This window comes from Muscardinus avellanarius (assembly GCF_963383645.1).
Source record: "Muscardinus avellanarius genome assembly, chromosome: 21".
Classification (NCBI taxonomy): domain Eukaryota; kingdom Metazoa; phylum Chordata; class Mammalia; order Rodentia; family Gliridae; genus Muscardinus; species Muscardinus avellanarius.
This window is the reverse complement of record NC_137807.1, coordinates 751,778-767,500: the sequence shown is the minus strand read 5'-3', so window position 1 is coordinate 767,500 and position 15,723 is coordinate 751,778. Positions and strand designations below refer to the sequence as shown.

General features: G+C 46.4%; 2 protein-coding genes across 2 annotated transcripts in view; one reads left to right on the top strand and one right to left on the bottom strand.

Moving 5' to 3' along the window:
• The window catches only part of FAM216A (family with sequence similarity 216 member A), a gene marked incomplete at both ends in the record, with an annotated part of 6,895 nt that extends 6,777 nt beyond the window's left edge, over positions 1–118 (top strand). The window contains one exon of the mRNA XM_080717577.1: positions 3–118. Within this exon, the coding sequence (XP_080573703.1) occupies positions 3–118 (116 nt within the window). The remainder of the gene's footprint in view (positions 1–2) is intronic.
• Positions 119–1,352: 1,234 nt separating this feature from the next.
• VPS29 (VPS29 retromer complex component) lies at positions 1,353–15,693 on the bottom strand (the record flags this gene model as incomplete). Its single annotated transcript, XM_080717576.1, is given in 8 exon segments — positions 1,353–1,528; positions 2,710–2,945; positions 6,893–7,084; positions 12,488–12,504; positions 12,507–12,545; positions 12,835–12,907; positions 15,182–15,463; positions 15,577–15,693. Coding segments are annotated over 8 exon segments (1,074 nt in total). The 3' UTR covers positions 1,353–1,410.
• Between the last annotated feature and the right edge of the window lie 30 nt (positions 15,694–15,723).

Genomic DNA, 15,723 nt, shown 5'->3' with positions numbered 1-15,723 from the left:
AGTTTCTTCCAATCATTCTGAATCATACGTGAGAGAGAAAAAGGAAGAAGATTTACTCAATACGTGTATGCAGTCACTGTCAATTGGAGAACAAGGCGAGCGTCTGATGCTGACCTAGCAGCGCATCTTGGGTACCGAATTCCAGCACCAGTGGACACCCAGGCTGACACCATGGGCAGAGCATGGCTACCACCTGTGCCCTCTTTGTTTAGGGTCGTGTTATGCACCGTTAAGTTATTAACTTTGGTTTATTCAGAAACTTTTACAACAATATAAATTGGTCAGATACTGTTCTATGCACCGATGATACTATATTTGCATAATAAAATTCACGTGTAATATGCGCTTGTGTCTAGTTCGATATAATTAAAATGTTCCTTTGCACTTAGAATTGAGTTTTTTTTTGTCTTGACAAATGCATTTTATAATCCCTTCTTTCTCAGTTTACAATATTAGAATATACCCTATAAGTATTTTCTTGATTGAGACAAGAAAAACCCTGAACTACACAGATATACAACAGAGTATTTTGCAGAACTATGTATTGAACCTATGGACATTCTACTTCCAGGCTAGCTACACCCCAGCCCTTATTTTTCATTCTTTACTTTGAAAAAGGGTCTTACTAAGTTGGGGAGGGCCTCACAAAGTAGCTGAGGCTGGCTTCAAACCTGTGGCCCTCCTGTCTCAGCCTCCCGAGTGCTGAGAACACAAATGTGGCCACCGCGCCCGGCTTTCATATTTTGTTCTGAGAGAGTCTTGTTAAGTTGCTAAGGGTCTTGCTAAGTTCCTGAAACTGAGCTGGGGGTGGTGAGCACTCGTGATCCCGGTACTTGGGAGGCTGAGACAGGAGGATTGCAAGTGGGAGGCCAGCCTCAGTTACTTGGCGAGGACCTCTGCAACTTAGACCCTGTTCCAAAATAATTGAAAAATAGGCTGGGGTGTAGCTTAGAGGAGGAATGCCCCTGGGTTCAATCTCCAGCACCACAAAAAACAAAACAAAAATAGGGCTGGGGGTGTAGTCTGGAGGTAGACTGCTCTGTGTTCATCCCCAGTACTACACACACTCACAAAATAAATACTAAACACGTGATCAGGTAGAGTATAAACGGAAGGTAAACATTTATTCTAGAAGAGCAATGTCTACACAAAGTCTCGATTCTTCCTCCTCAGCATCACCCTCGTGAGGGTCCAAACGCCAACTCTGAAGCTGTTTAAATTTTCTCAGCACATGACTATTTACCGTGTGGTAGACTTCTTTATAGAAACCATATACTGTAAATATATTCTTATAGTTTACAAGAAGCTTAGGACACTTAATGTATTAACAGAAAAGACACATTTCACTGGGGAGTATTACAAAAGTGGCGCCGTGTGGCTCTGGCCTTGCGCAGGTGGCCGCCGGCGGCTTTACGACTTCTTGTACTCAATCCGCTCCACTTTGACGTCGTCTCCAATCAGCTGGTAGACATAGGTGACCACTGTGGACGCCTGGATGTCCATCAACACAAAGGACGGGATGATGTTCCTGGAGAAAAGCAAAAGTCGGGGTTTGATACTAAAACGCAGCCAATAAAGAACAAAAAACCGGGCTGGGGATGTAGCTCGGAGGTAGAATGCCCCTGGGTTTCATCCTCAATGCTGCAAAAAAAAAAAAGGCTGGGGGCAGGCCCGGGCAGGCCCGGGCAGGCCCGGGGCAGCGCACCTGCAAGCTTAGCGCCTGGGAAGCTAAGATAGAATTGCAGGTTTGAGGACAGTGGTGAAACTCATTAACCAAACAATTTGTGCATATTTGATTTCTTCGCCGTCTCTAAGACCACAACTAAGCTTACAACATAATTATTCAATGTACGCTGAAATTTATAAGCAATCCTTTAATTTCAAAACGAAATGAACTGCACTCCCAGTACTTGGGAGACTGAGACAGGAGGATCACAGGTTCGAGGTCAGCATCAGAAAGTAGTGGGACTCCCAGCAACGTAGTGAGACCCTGTTTCTAAATAGGGCTGGGGTTTGGCGTGGAGAGAGAACTGCCCCAGGACTCAAGTCCCAGGACCACAATTTTTTTTTTGCAGGTCTGGGGATAGAACCCAGAGGCATTTAACCTCTGAGCTGCATCCCCTGCCCTATTTTTTTTTTGGTGGTACTGGGGGTGGAACCAGAGGCTTTCTACCTCCGGGCTATACTCCCAGACCCATTTTATATATTTTTTGGAAACAGGGTCTCACTAGGTTGCTGAGAGCCTCACTAAGTAGCTGAGGCTGTCCACGAACCATGATCCTCCTGTCTCAGCCTCCCGAATGCTGGGATTACAAGCGTGCGCCACCACGCCTGGCTCAAAAAATTTAAAAAATAAAAATAAAATAGGACTGGGGAGTATAGTTTGGAAGTAGAATGCCCCTGGGTTCATACCCCAGTACTAAATAAATAAATAAATAAATAGTAAATGCATAGATAGATAAAGCTGTGTGTGGTGCCATATGCCTGTCATCCCAGTGCTTGGGAGGCTGAGACAGGAGGATCGCAGGTTCGAGGACATCCTCAGCAAGTAGTGAGACTCTCATCAAGCTAGTGAGACCCTATTTCAAAATTAAAATAAAGCAGGGCTGGGTGTAGCTGGGAGGCAGGATGCCGCTGGCTCCATTCTCGTCCGTGAGGCGCCGCGAGGCCCCTTCGCTAACGCCTGCGTTCGGAGGCAGCACTACTTACGTCTCCAAGGCGTTATACGCTCCCGTGGCAGAACCTGGGTTGATGTAGAATTTATTTTCATGCTCGAAGGCTTCAAATTTGTGCGTGTGTCCTGAGATAAGAATGTCCACATCGAACTGCCTCTGCAGCAGGGCCAAGCTGGCCATGTCTCCCCACGGGATGACCTGATGTCCGTGGATCAGACCAATTTTGAACTGTCCCACCGTCACAACTTTCTGTTCCGGGTAATTCAGATTCTAACATAAGAAACAAGACACAAATAAAACAGATAACTGATGATGAAAAAAACCACAAAACAATCTGTTTAAATATTCAGCTTCATACGGATATCTTGACACAGTGCCCAACACCGAACACATTTGTAAATATTTGATTTCCTCACAGTCTCTAAGACTACAACTAATTACAACATAATTACTCAATGTAGATTGGAACTTTATCAAGCAATCATTTACTGATTTCATTTCTTTTAATTTTTTTGGTAGCACTGAGAATTGAACCCAAAGTTATTCTGCCTCTAAGCTACACCTCCAGCCCTATTTTTTATTCTTTATTTTATTTTATTTTATTTTATTTTGCGGTACTGGGGATTGAACCCAGGGGCATTCTACCTCTGAGCTACACACCCAGCCTTATTTTTTATTCTTTTTTTCTTTTTTTCTTTTTTTTTTTTTTTTGTGGTACTGGGGTTCCTGGAAGTCCTTCTACCTCCGGGCTACACTCCCAGACCTATTTTTATATTTTTATTTGGAAACAGGGTCTCCTAAGCCAATGCGCGCGGCTGGCTTCGAACCTGCACTATCCTCCTGTCTCCGCCTCCCAAGCACAGGGATTACAGGCCCAGCTTTTATTCTTTATTTTGAAACAAGGTCTCACTAAGTTGCAGAGGGCCTCACTAAGTAGCTGAGCCTGGCTGCGAACCTGCAATCCTCTTGTCTCAGCTTCCCAAGTACTGGGATTACAAGTAAGCACTACCACGCGCGGCTTTTATTTTTTATTTTAAAACAGGGTCCCGCAGGGCATGGTGGCGCATGCTTGTAAGCCTCATACTTGGGATGCTGAGACAGGAGGATTGCACAGGTTCGAAGCCAGCCTCAGCAACTTAATGAGGCCCTGTTTCAAAATAAAATATAAAAATAGGTCAGGGGCGTAGCCTGGAGGTAGAGGCCCCTGGGTTCCATCCCAGGACCAATAAATAAATAAATACTTGGGAGGCTGACAGAGGGATGGTGGTTCATGGATAGCCTCAGCTACTTAGTGAGGCCCTCTGCATCGTAGTGAGACCGTTTCAAAATGAAGAATAAAAAATAGGGCAGGTGGTATAGCTCAGAGGTAGAATGCCCCTGAATTCCATCCCTAGTACCGCACAAAAAACAAAAACAAAAACAAAAAAAACAGGGTCCCATTAAGTTGCAGAGGGCCTCACTAAGTAGCTGAGCCTGGCTGTGAACCTGCAATCCTCCCATCTCAGCCTGTCATCCCAGTACTTGGGAGGCTGAGACAGGAGGATCGCAGGTTTGCTGCTAGCCTCAGCTACTTAGTGAGGCCCTGTGGAACTTAGTGAGAACTTGTGTCAAAATCCAGAACAAAATAGGACTAAGGTGTAGCTCAGAGGTAGAATGGCCCTGGACTCAATTTCCAGTACCACAAAAGAAGGGAGTCATTATTCTCCTAAGCTTGTAATTGTCTTCTAAGGTATATGAACTGGTAAGTAAGGCCATGATAGCTGCGATTCCTATTTTACAGATAAGGAAACGGAGGCACAAAGAGTTAAAATAACTTGCCCAAGATTACTCGCCAGCAGTGACTGAGCTAAGACCCAAACTCCAGGAGCATGTGTCTAAAAGGGCTTGTGGGCCGGGCGTGGTGGCGCACGCTTGTAATCCCTGTGCTTGGGAGGCTGAGACAGGAGGATCGCACAGGTTCAAAGCCAGCCTCAACTACTTAGTGAGGCTCTCGGCAACTTAGTGAGACCCTGTTTCCAAATAAAGTATAAAATAGGTCTGGGAGTATAGCCCAGAGGTAAAAAGCCTCTGGCTTCCACCCCCAGTACCACCCCCCAAAAATAAATAAAAATAAATAAATAAATAAATAAATAAATAAATAAATGGGCTTGTGAGCCAGGTGTGGTGGCACAGGCTTGTAATCCCAGTACTTGGGAGGCTGAGACAGGAGGATCGCAGTTTCAAGATCAGCCTCAACTACTTAGTGAGGCCTTCTACAACTTAACGAGACCCTCTTCCCAAATAAAAAATACGCCGGGCGTGCTGGCGCACGCTTGTAATCCCAGCATTTGGGAGGCTGAGACTGGAGATCACGGTTTGCGGACAGCCTCAGCTATTTAGTGAGGCCCTCTGCAACTTAGTGAGACCCTATTTCAAAATAAAGAATAAAAAATAGGGCAGTGGGTGTAGCTCGGTGGTCGAATGGTTCCATTCCATCCCCAGACCCGCAAAAAAAAAAAAAAAAAAAAAAAAAAAATATATATATATATATAGTGTATATATATATTTAAAAAACCTTATTCTGAAGCCGAGGAAGGATGAAACTGGATTGTGGTTTGCGGACAGCCTCAGCTACTCAGTGAGACCCTGTTTCCAAATAAAGGCTAAAAAATAGGGCTGGGAGTGGAGCTCGGAGGTAGAATGTCCCTGGGTCCATCCCTCATACTGCAAAAAAGAAACAACACTTTTTTCTCGCCTAATTAGACTCTATTTAACACATATAGACACCCTAATATCTATTTAGTTAATCAGATCATATTCTAATCATGAACAAGAAGTTTGCCCCTTACCTGCAAACATGCTCCAAGGCCTGGCTGAACTTTTTTTTTTTTTTTTTTTTTTTTACTTTTTATTATTATTATTTTATTTTATTTTATTTTTTTATTTTTTTGGTGGTACTAGGGTTCCTGGAAGCCCTTCTACCTCCAAGCTACACTTCCACGGGCTACACTCCCAGACCTATTTTTTAACTTTATGTGGAAACAGGGTCTGTTAAGCCAGGGAGGCTGGCTCCGAACCAGCGCGATCCTCCTGTCTCCGCCTCCCAAGTGCGGGGATGACAAGCGTACGCCACCACGCCCGGCTATTATTTTTTTTTTTATGGTACTAGGGTTGGAGCCCAGGGGATTTTCTACCTCCAGGCTACACTCCCAGTCCTATTTTGTACTTTATTTGGAAACAGGGTCTCACTAAGCTGCTGAGAGCCTCACTAAGTAGCTGAGGCTGGCTTCGAACCTGTGCGATCCTCCTGTCTCAGCCTCCCAAGCACTGGGATGACAAGCGTGCGCCACTACGCCCGGCTGAACTTTTTTTTTTAAACCCAGTAAAAAAATAGAATATGTTGGGCATGATGGTACACCCTATAATCCTTGTACTTGAGAGGCTGAAACAGGAGGATCACAGGTTGGATGACAGCCTCAGGAACTTAGTGAAGTCCTCTGCAACTTAGTGAGACCCTGTTTCAAAATAAGAAATAAAATAGAGTCGGGGGGGTGTAGCTCAGTGGTAGAATGCCTCTGTGTTCAACCCCCAGTACTACAAGAAAAATTAAGCTCCCCCAGTGCTGGAATTATGGGCGTGTGGCACCATGCCTGGCTTGTATTTGGCAATGTTTTGTATGTGTGCGATACTGGACATTGATCCCAGGGACATTCTACTTCCAAGCTACACCCCCAGCCCTCTTTTATTTTTACTGTGAAGCAGGGTCTCACTAGGTTGACAAAAGTCTCACTACTTGCTGAGGCTGTCCTTGAACCTGCGATCCTCCTTTCTCAGCCTCCCAAGTACAAGGATTACGATGTGCGTGCCACCGCCACCACACTCGGTACCTGTGGCAAATCTTAAAAAACAAGGTCAAGCCGGGCGTGGGGGCGCACACTTGTCATCCCCACCTGGGAGGCTGAGACAGGAGGATCGCAGGTTCAAAGCCAGCCTCAGCTACTGAGAGGCTCTCAGCAACTTAGTGAGACCATTTCCAAATGAAATATAAAATAGGTCTGGGAGCGTAGCTTGGGGGTTGAAAGCCCCTGGGTTCTACCAGTAACACACACACACACACACACACACACACACACACACACACACACACAGAAAACAACCTCACCAGTTGAGACACCCTGGTCTAACAGACAAAGCTTACATAAAAAGAGAAAAGCATGGACAGGAAGGAAACCGGTCACCTCATCGAAGTCTCCTCGCACGATGTGCACGTCGCCAGCCAGGGTCTTGAGATAGTCATAGCTCTCCTTGGTGCAGAGGTTTCCGGTGCAGAGGATGTGCTGGATCTTCCCTGGCACCAGGAGCTTTTTGAATTTGGCCGGCAAACTGTTGCAGCGGTGCGGGATGTGCAGGTCTCCTAACACCAACACCAGCTTCACGCGTCAAGGCGAGATGGACACAGCGTTAACACGACGCCGGAACCAGCCGGTCTCCTCCCACCCAGGTCAGGCCGCTCGGAGGCGCCGCCCAGAGACGTCGTTCAGAGTCCCAACCACGACCGCTTGCACACACAGCTGCACGCTCTCCCACATCTTCCACATTGGTTTTATTTTATTTTGGATAATCTTTGCTATTTTTACTTTCCTTCATTAGAAACCCTCCTGTCATATCCTAACTGCCTAGATTAAATTGCCTATGTACAGCTGGGCGTGGTGGCGCAGGCTTGTAATCCCCGCACTTGGAGGACTGCACAGGTTCGAAGCCAGCCTCAGCTAGTGAGGCTCTCAGCAACTTAGTGAGACCCCGTCTCCAAATAAATTATAAAATAAAAAATAATAAAATGCCTATGTGCTGTCAGTGTAGTCCCAAACTTAAGTAGTAACATCTCCATGTGCTTCAGACCATGAAAACAAAAAGGAGCAAGTGGCCTGCTGCCCTGTGCTGACCCTGCCGGCACAGCGAACCTGCTCTGACGTAAAAGGAGGAAAAACTCAACCCTGGAAACGTTCAAGGCTGACAAATAACATTATTTAATTTGGCCAAATAGTCATTTAAGAAAATATTGTTAAAAAAGGTCATTTAAGCCAGGCGTGGTGGCGCACGCTTGTCATCCCCGCGCTTGGGAGGCGGAGACAGGAGGATCGCGCTGGTTCGAAGTCAGCCGCGCTGGCGTAAGAGACCCTGTTTCAAAAATATAAAATAGGTCTGGGAGTGTAGCCCGGAGATAGAAGGGCTTCCAGGAACCCCAGTACCACCAAAAAAAAAAAAAAAAGTCATTTAAAAGTAGTATTTGAGCTGGGCGTGGTGGCGCCCACTTGTAATCCCAGCATTCGGGAGGCTGAGACAGGAGGATCGCAGTTCGCGAACAGCCTCAGCTACTTAGTGAGGTCCTCTGTAACTCAGTGAGATCCTGTTTCAAAATAAAGAATAAAAAACAGGGCAGGGGGTGTAGCTCGGAGGTCAAATGCCCCTGGGTTCCATCCCCAGACCCGCAAAAAAAAAAAAAAATAATAATAATAATATCTGGCCGGCGTTGTGGCACATGCTTGTAATCCCAGTACTTGGGAGGCTGAGACAGGAGGATCACAGGTTCTTGGCCAGCCTCAGCCTCAGCAACCTAGTAAAGCCCTCCACAACTTAGTGAGAGCCTGTTTCATAATAAAATAGGGCTGGAGGTGTATCTCAGAGGTAGAATGCCCTTGGGTTCCATCCCCAGTATATAAAAAAAAAAGCTTAAAAGAAAGTAATATCTGAACCAGGCATGGTGGTGCACGGCAGTAATACTAGTACTCGAAAGGCTGAGACAGGAGGATCACAGGTTCACAGTGAGTCTCAGCAAAGTAGAGAGGCTCTCAGCAACCCTGTTTCAAAATAAAAAATAGAGCCAGGTGTGGTGGCGCCCACTTGTAATCCCAGCATTTGGGAGGCTGAGACAGGAGGATCGCTGTTTGTGTACAGCCTCAGCTACTTAGTGAGGCCCTCCGCGACTCAGTGAGACCCTGTTTCAAAATAAAGAATAAAGCCAGGCATGGTGGTGCACGCTTGTAATCCCAGCGTTTGGGAGGCGGAGACAGGAGGATCACACAGGTTCGAAGCCAGCTTTACTGGTTTAGGAGACCCTGTTTAAAAAAAAAAAAAAATAGGTCTGGGAGTGCAGCCCGGAGGTAGAAGGGTTTCCAGGAGCCCCAGTACCACCAAAAAAAAAAAATTAATAATAATAAAAAAAAATTAAAATAATAATAATAATATAAATAGGGGTGTGGCTCGGAGGTGGAACGCCCCTGGGTTCCATCCCCAGACCCTCAAAAAAATAAATAAATAAATAAATAGGTCAGAGGTAGAATGTCTCTGGGTTCTAACCCCAGTACTGCAAAAAAAAAAAAAAAAAAATAGGGCTGGGGTACAGCTTGGAGGTAAAATCCCCCTGGGTTCCATCTCCAGAACCGCACAATAAATAAATAAATAAGAATGGGGTGTAGCTCAGAGGTAGAATACCCCTGAGATTAATTCCCAGTACACCCTCAAAAAATATATGGATAGATATATAGATACAGCCAGACTTGACGGAGCACACCTGGAATCCAAGAATATGGGAGGCTGCGACAAGAGGATCACAATTTTGAAGCCAGCCTCCACAACGTAGCAAGGGAGGCCCTGTTTCAAAACAAAAACTAAAATGAGACTAGGGGGCGGTGGAGCTAGAAGGTAGAATGTGTCTGGGTTCAATTCCTGGTAAACACACACACACACACACACACACACACACACACACACACACACCAAAACTCTTGGCTTCTCTTACTCTTGAGGCGTCCCAAGTTCTCCCTTATATGTTTATTTCCTACTTTCCTAAATCTCTACGTCTCTCAAAAATAAATAAAATAATGTCTGGCCTCCGCAGAGCCAGAGGATGGATCTGAGCGGTGTCGAGGCCTCCAGCTATCCAGATGTCTCCCTTGCAGACACCCATCACAGGCACACTCGAGAGCACTTACAGGCAGGGTCCTTCCACACTACTACCAAAGAGAACATGAAATGTCTACTGGCTTGATTTGTACACTAAAACCAATCAAATGAAATGTGTGAAATTAAAACGATTGCTAAAATAAATTTAATGCATCTGGCAACAAAAGTAAAAATGGCTGCAAAGGGAAAGAACTGTCGGCAGAACCTGGAGCAACTGCAGGGACAGTAGCACTTCTTTTGGGGGAATTGAGCCAAGGAGTATTCTGCCTTCCAACCACATCCCCAGCGCTTTTATTTTTTGTTCTGAAACAGGGTCTCTCACCCCCCTAGGTTGCTGAGAATCTGGCTACATTGCTGACACTGGCCTTGAACCTGTGATGACCCAGCAAATTAGCAACTAGAAAAGAAATTGTTAGCTGGGCATGGTGGTGCATGCCGGCAATTCCAGTACTTAGGAGGCTGAGACAAGAGAATTGCAGTCTTGGCAATTTCTAGTAAGATGCCAAGTCTTGGCAATTTCTAGTAAGATGCTAACCTCTGCAACTTAGACTGTTTCAAAATGAAAAATAACTTAGGGCTAGGGGTAAAGCTCAGAGATAGAATGGGTCCAAGCCCAGGGCCAAAAAATAAATTGTTAAATAAGTTCTTCTTAGCCAAGCGTGGTGGCGCATGCTCATAATCCCAGCATTTGGGAGGTTGGGACCGGAGGATCATGGTTCACAGACAGCCTCAGCTACTTAGTGAGGCCCTCTGCAACTTAGTCAGACCCTGTTTAAAAATAAAGAATAGCCGGGCGTGGTGGCGCACGCTTGTAATCCCTGCGCTTGGGAGGCGGAGACAGGAGGATCGCGCAGGTTCGAAGCCAGCCGCGCGCTGGCTTAGGAGACCCTGTTTCCAAAATGAAAAATGTAAAAATAGGTCTGGGAGTGTAGCCCCGAGGTAGAAGGGCTTCCAGGAACCCCAGTACCACCAAAAAAAAAAAAAAAAAAAAAAAGAATAAAAAATAGGGCAGGGGGTGTAGCTCAGAGGTCAAATGCCCCTGGGTTCCACCCCAGAGCAGCAAAAAAAAAAAAAAAAAAAAAAAAAAAACAAAAACTTCTTTATAAAGAGCAGTTTCAGTCGGGCGTAGTGCTACACGCTTGTGATCCCAGCATTTGGGAGGAGACCCGGGGACTGCGGTCCGTGGACAGCCTCAGCTACTTAGCAAGACCCTTCGCAACTCAGTGAGACCCTGTTTCAAGAATAAAAAATAGGGCTGGGGGTATAGCTTGGAGGTAGAATGCCCCTGGGTTCCATTCCCCAGTACCATACACACAAAAAAGGGGATAAAAGGGATGGGATTAGTCTGGTGTGGTGGCACACACTTGTAATCTCAATAGTGGGAGGCTGAGACAGGAGGATTGCAAGTTTGTGGCCAGCTTCAGCAACCTGTGAGGCCCTTTACAACTTAAGTGAGACCCTGTTTCAAAATAAAGAATAAAAAAAAATAGGGCTGGAGGTATAGCTTGGAGGTAGAATGTCCCTTGGTTCCATCCCCAGTATTGCCAAATAAAAAAAATAAAAAGGGCTGTGGTTGCCGGGTGTGGTGGCGCATGCTTGTAATCCCCGCGCTTGGGAGGCGGAAACAGGAGGATCACGCAGGTTCGAAGCCAGCCACCCTGGCTTAGGAAACCCTGTTTAAAAAAAAAAAAAATATATATATATATATATATATATATATATATATATATATATATAATAGGTAGGTGTGGGAGTGTAGCCCAGAGGTAGAAGGGTAGAAGGGCTTCCAGGAACCCCAGTACCACCAAAAAAAAAAAAAAAAAAAAAAAAAAAAAAGGACTGCGGTTGTAAATTATAGGTAGAATGTCTCCCTGGGTTCAATTCCTAGTACCACAAATAAACAACCCCAAATCCATAAAAGGGTATATGTGTATAACAGGATGAAAATGCTTGGAACTAATAATGAATGAGCCATTCAATCGCAATGGTACTTGATAACTGACAGCCTTAATTCTACAAAGTGTTGTGAATTTTCCCTGAGTGTACTACAAACTATTAACAGTCTAAAGCTATTACTGAATGAATGACCACAAAAAAATGAGTTTTCTTCTTTTGTGTGTGTGTGTGTGTGGCACTAGAGATTGAACCCAGGGGCAATTCTACCTCTGAGCTATACCCCCAGTCCTATTTTATTTTTTAGTTTGAAACAGGTCTCACTCAGTTGCTTGTTTGACCAGGAAACTGCAATCCTCCTTTCTCAGCCTTCCAAGTACTGAGATCACAGGTGTGTGCCACCACACCTGGCCTAAAGAAATTATTTTAATTAGGGACCCTTACTGGGACAAAATCCTCTTGTTTTTCTACTGATTGTGAAATTATAAAAAACGGTGTCACAGAATATATGTTTTTGTTTTTCCAGTACTGGAGATGGAACCCAGGGCCATTCGACCTCTGAGTTATGCTTCCAGCTCTATTTTTTATTCTTTACTTTGAAACAGGGTCCCACTAAGTTGCGGAGGGCCTCACTAAGTAGCTGGGGCTGGCCATGACCCAGGATCCTCCTGTCTCAGCCTCCCAAGTCCTGGGATTACAGGCGTGCACCACCATGCCCAGCATTTCACATATTTGAGGAGGGTGTGTCCTAGCCCCAATTCCACACTTTGACAAATCAGGGTAGACTTAGATTATAGTGTCCTTTACAACAGCAAGAGCCTGGAAATGGCAGTCTTGTTAAAGTCGTATAAAGAAACAACCCAACAAAGCAAGGGAATTTGTCATTTCCTATCTGAAGAACGTGAAAGGGTGAGAAACCCAGTCGTGACCAGCCACCCAGCCACCACTGTTAGTCAGAGCTAAGAGAAGAAACTTACTCTGTGCCCAGCCTTAGTGGGATGAAGAAGTTGATTGCAGACAGGGGGATAGGGAAAAAAAAAGGGCGAAATATGACCAATGTTAAAAGAAAGCAACAAGACAAAACAAACCAAAAAGAGAACCACAAAAACCCACACCAAATGAAAATGCAAACATTGTTAATGATTTGAGTGTTATGAAAGAAAATGTTAAAAATCAGCGATGCTCAAAACGATACCAAAGAACCATTTGCCATATTGTTAAAGGTGACACAAACATGAACACACACTTTTAAATAAATTTGCCTTGCCTTTTTAATAAATTAAAAAATTATAAATTTTTAATAAAATTTTCCTCATTTTCCTACTCTTGTTCTCCACGTTGACTCCCATCTCTCGTTTCTCGAAGTTTTTGTAAGAGCATTTAAAAAGTAATTTAGACTGTTAGGAGACAATGTGGAAAAGTCATCGGTAATAGCCTAAAGGCTAACATTTACTGGATTCTGAGGATCTAGTTGTCCCTCTAGTATACTGATTTTAATTCTCTTATGTTCAGAGTCCTCTTAGTGAAAAATTATGCTGTAGTGAAGTTATTACTTACTATAGAAGATGTAATATCTATATATATCTCATGATATATAATATCATGAGAACATTATCAAGGTACGAAATGGTGCATACCTGTACGCACAGTAATACGGAGGCTGAGACAGAAGGACAGCATGTTCCAATAGCTTAAGCAATTTAGCGAAGCCCTCCACAACTTAGCGAGATTCTGATTCAAAATTAAAAAAAAAAAAAAAAAAAGCCAGGGGATGGTGGTGCCTGTATTATAATTCCAGTATGTGGGAGGCTGAGACAGGAGGATCACAGGTTTGAGGACAGCCTCGGCAAGTAGTGAGACTCTCAGTAACCTAGTGAGACCTTGTTTCAAAATTAAGATAAAGCTGGGCGTGGTGGCACACGCTTGTCATTCCCGCGCTTGGGAGGCAGAGACAGGAGGATCGCACAAGTTCGAAGCCAGCCCCGCGCTGGCTTAGGAGACCCTGTTTCCAAATAAAAATGTAAAAATAGGTCTGGGAGTGTAGCCCGGAGGTAGAAGGGCTTCCAGGAACCCCAGTACCACAAAAAGAAAAAAAAAAAAATCCCAGTACCGCAAAAAAAAAAAAAAAAAAAATTAAGATAAAGAGCCAGGCGTGGTGGCGCATGCTTGTAATCCCAGCATTTGGGAGCCTGAGAAAGGAGGATCCTGGTTCAAGGACAACCTTAGCTACTTAGTGAGGCCCTTTGCAACTCAGTGAGACCCTCTTTCAAAATAAAGAGCAAAAAATAGGGCTGAGGGTGTAGCTCAGAGGTAGAGTGCCCTGAGTAGTTCAATCCCCAGCAGACAGGGGACTCACAGATTTGCAGCCAGCCTCAACAACTTAGTAAGACCCTGTTTCCAAATAAAAAAATAAATAGGGCTGGGAGTGCAGCTCATATGTAAAATGTACTAGGGTTCAATCTCTTAACATCAGAAGGAAAAAAAAAAAAAAAGAACTGGCCGATGCTATATTTTGCCCAGTTCCTTCTTTTTCAAGTGAAAAGTGTTGTTGTAGTACAACTCCCCCCCCCCCCCCCCCCCCCCCCCCCCCGCCAAAAGTGTTTACCTCTTAAAAAAAAAACATCAGAAACATGAGTATGGAATCATGGTAGGGAGTTCTTTCTTGTCCCTGGACAAGTACCTCAAAATTGCTGTAGAGTCTGTTAAAATGCAAAATATCCAAAGTGTAATCGATTAAAGCCTTTAAAGAAGTGTAAAGCCCTGTGTGGTGGTGCATGCCTGTAATCCCAGTACTCAGTAGGCTGAGACAGGAGGAAGGCAGGATCGAGGATAAACTCAGAAATTTAATTAGAGTCTCTGCAATCTAGGGAGATCCTGTTTCAAAAAATGGGCTGAAGCCGGGCGTGGTGGCGCACGCTTGTCATCCCAGCATTCGGGAGGCTGAGACCTGGAGGATCACGGTTCACAGACAGCCTCAGTTACTTAGTGAGGCCCTCCGCAATTTAGTGAGACCCTGTTTCAAAATAAAGAATAAAAAATAGGGCAGGGAGTGTAGCTCGGAGGTCGAATGCCCCTGGGTGCCATCCCCAGACCCGGAGGGGGGGAAAAAAAAAAAAAGGGCTGGAAGCCGGGCGTGGTGGCCACGCTTGTAATCCCAGTACTTTGGAGGCCGAGACAGGAGGATGGCACAGGTTTGAAGCCAGCCTCAGCTATTTGGTGAGGCTTTCACCAACTTAGTGAGGCTCTTAGCAACTTAGTGAGAGTCTGTTTCCAAATAAAGTATAAAATAGGTCTAGGAGTATAGCCCGGAGGTAGAAAAGCCCCTGGGTTCCACCCCCAGCACCACACACCGACAAATGTCACAAATCTTTGCCCATCACGCTTATGGGCCATCTCTTGCAAGAACAGCAGTAGTCTTCAAAATGCAATGTCTCTCCGGGCATGGCGGCGCACATCTATGATCCCAGTTCACGGGAGGCTGCGACAGGGAGATCGCAGCTTCGAGGACAGGCTCTGCGAAGGCGCAAGATTCTCGACAACCTCGCGAAACCTTCTTTCAAAACAAAACCAAAAACTGACTGACTAAATAAACAGGGGCCAGGGCGCGGCGCCGAAGCAGAACGCCCTGGGTTCATCCGCGGTGCCAGCCCCGCGGCGGGGCTGCCGCTCACGCCCGAGCCGGAGGGGCGCGGGGCTGCTCCTCGCGTGGCCGCCCGGGCGAGGGTGCCCTCTGCGGCAGGCCCCGAGGCCTCGGCGGCTCTGGCCCGCGGTCCCGTGACAGCGCTGGCGGGAGGCCCCGGCCCCGGCCCGCCGCCGCCCTCCGGCCGGGGCGAGGGGCGAGACGGCCCCCGCCGCCCGGCCTCCCCGGCCTCCGAGCGCGCCCCCGGGCAGTCCCCGAGGCCCCCGCGACGCAGAGCCGGGCCCCGAGCCGGCCTCGGCCGGTCCTCACCATCCTGTCACCCGGCTCCGCTCAGTCACCACCAGCGCCGCCGCCCTCTTCCTCAGGCTCCCCGGAGGCCCGCCCCCTCGGCTCTCTCGACCAATGAAAGCCGAGGCCGGCCGGGACCGCGCTACGGCGGCCGGCGCGGGCCGTTTCCCGCCGAAAGCGAATCGCGCGAGGGGGCGGGGCCAGGCGAGGCGAGCGGGGGCTCCGGCCGCGAAGCTTCCGGAACGCCGGCGACATCCGGGCACCCGGAGCCGCGGGGCGAGGCCG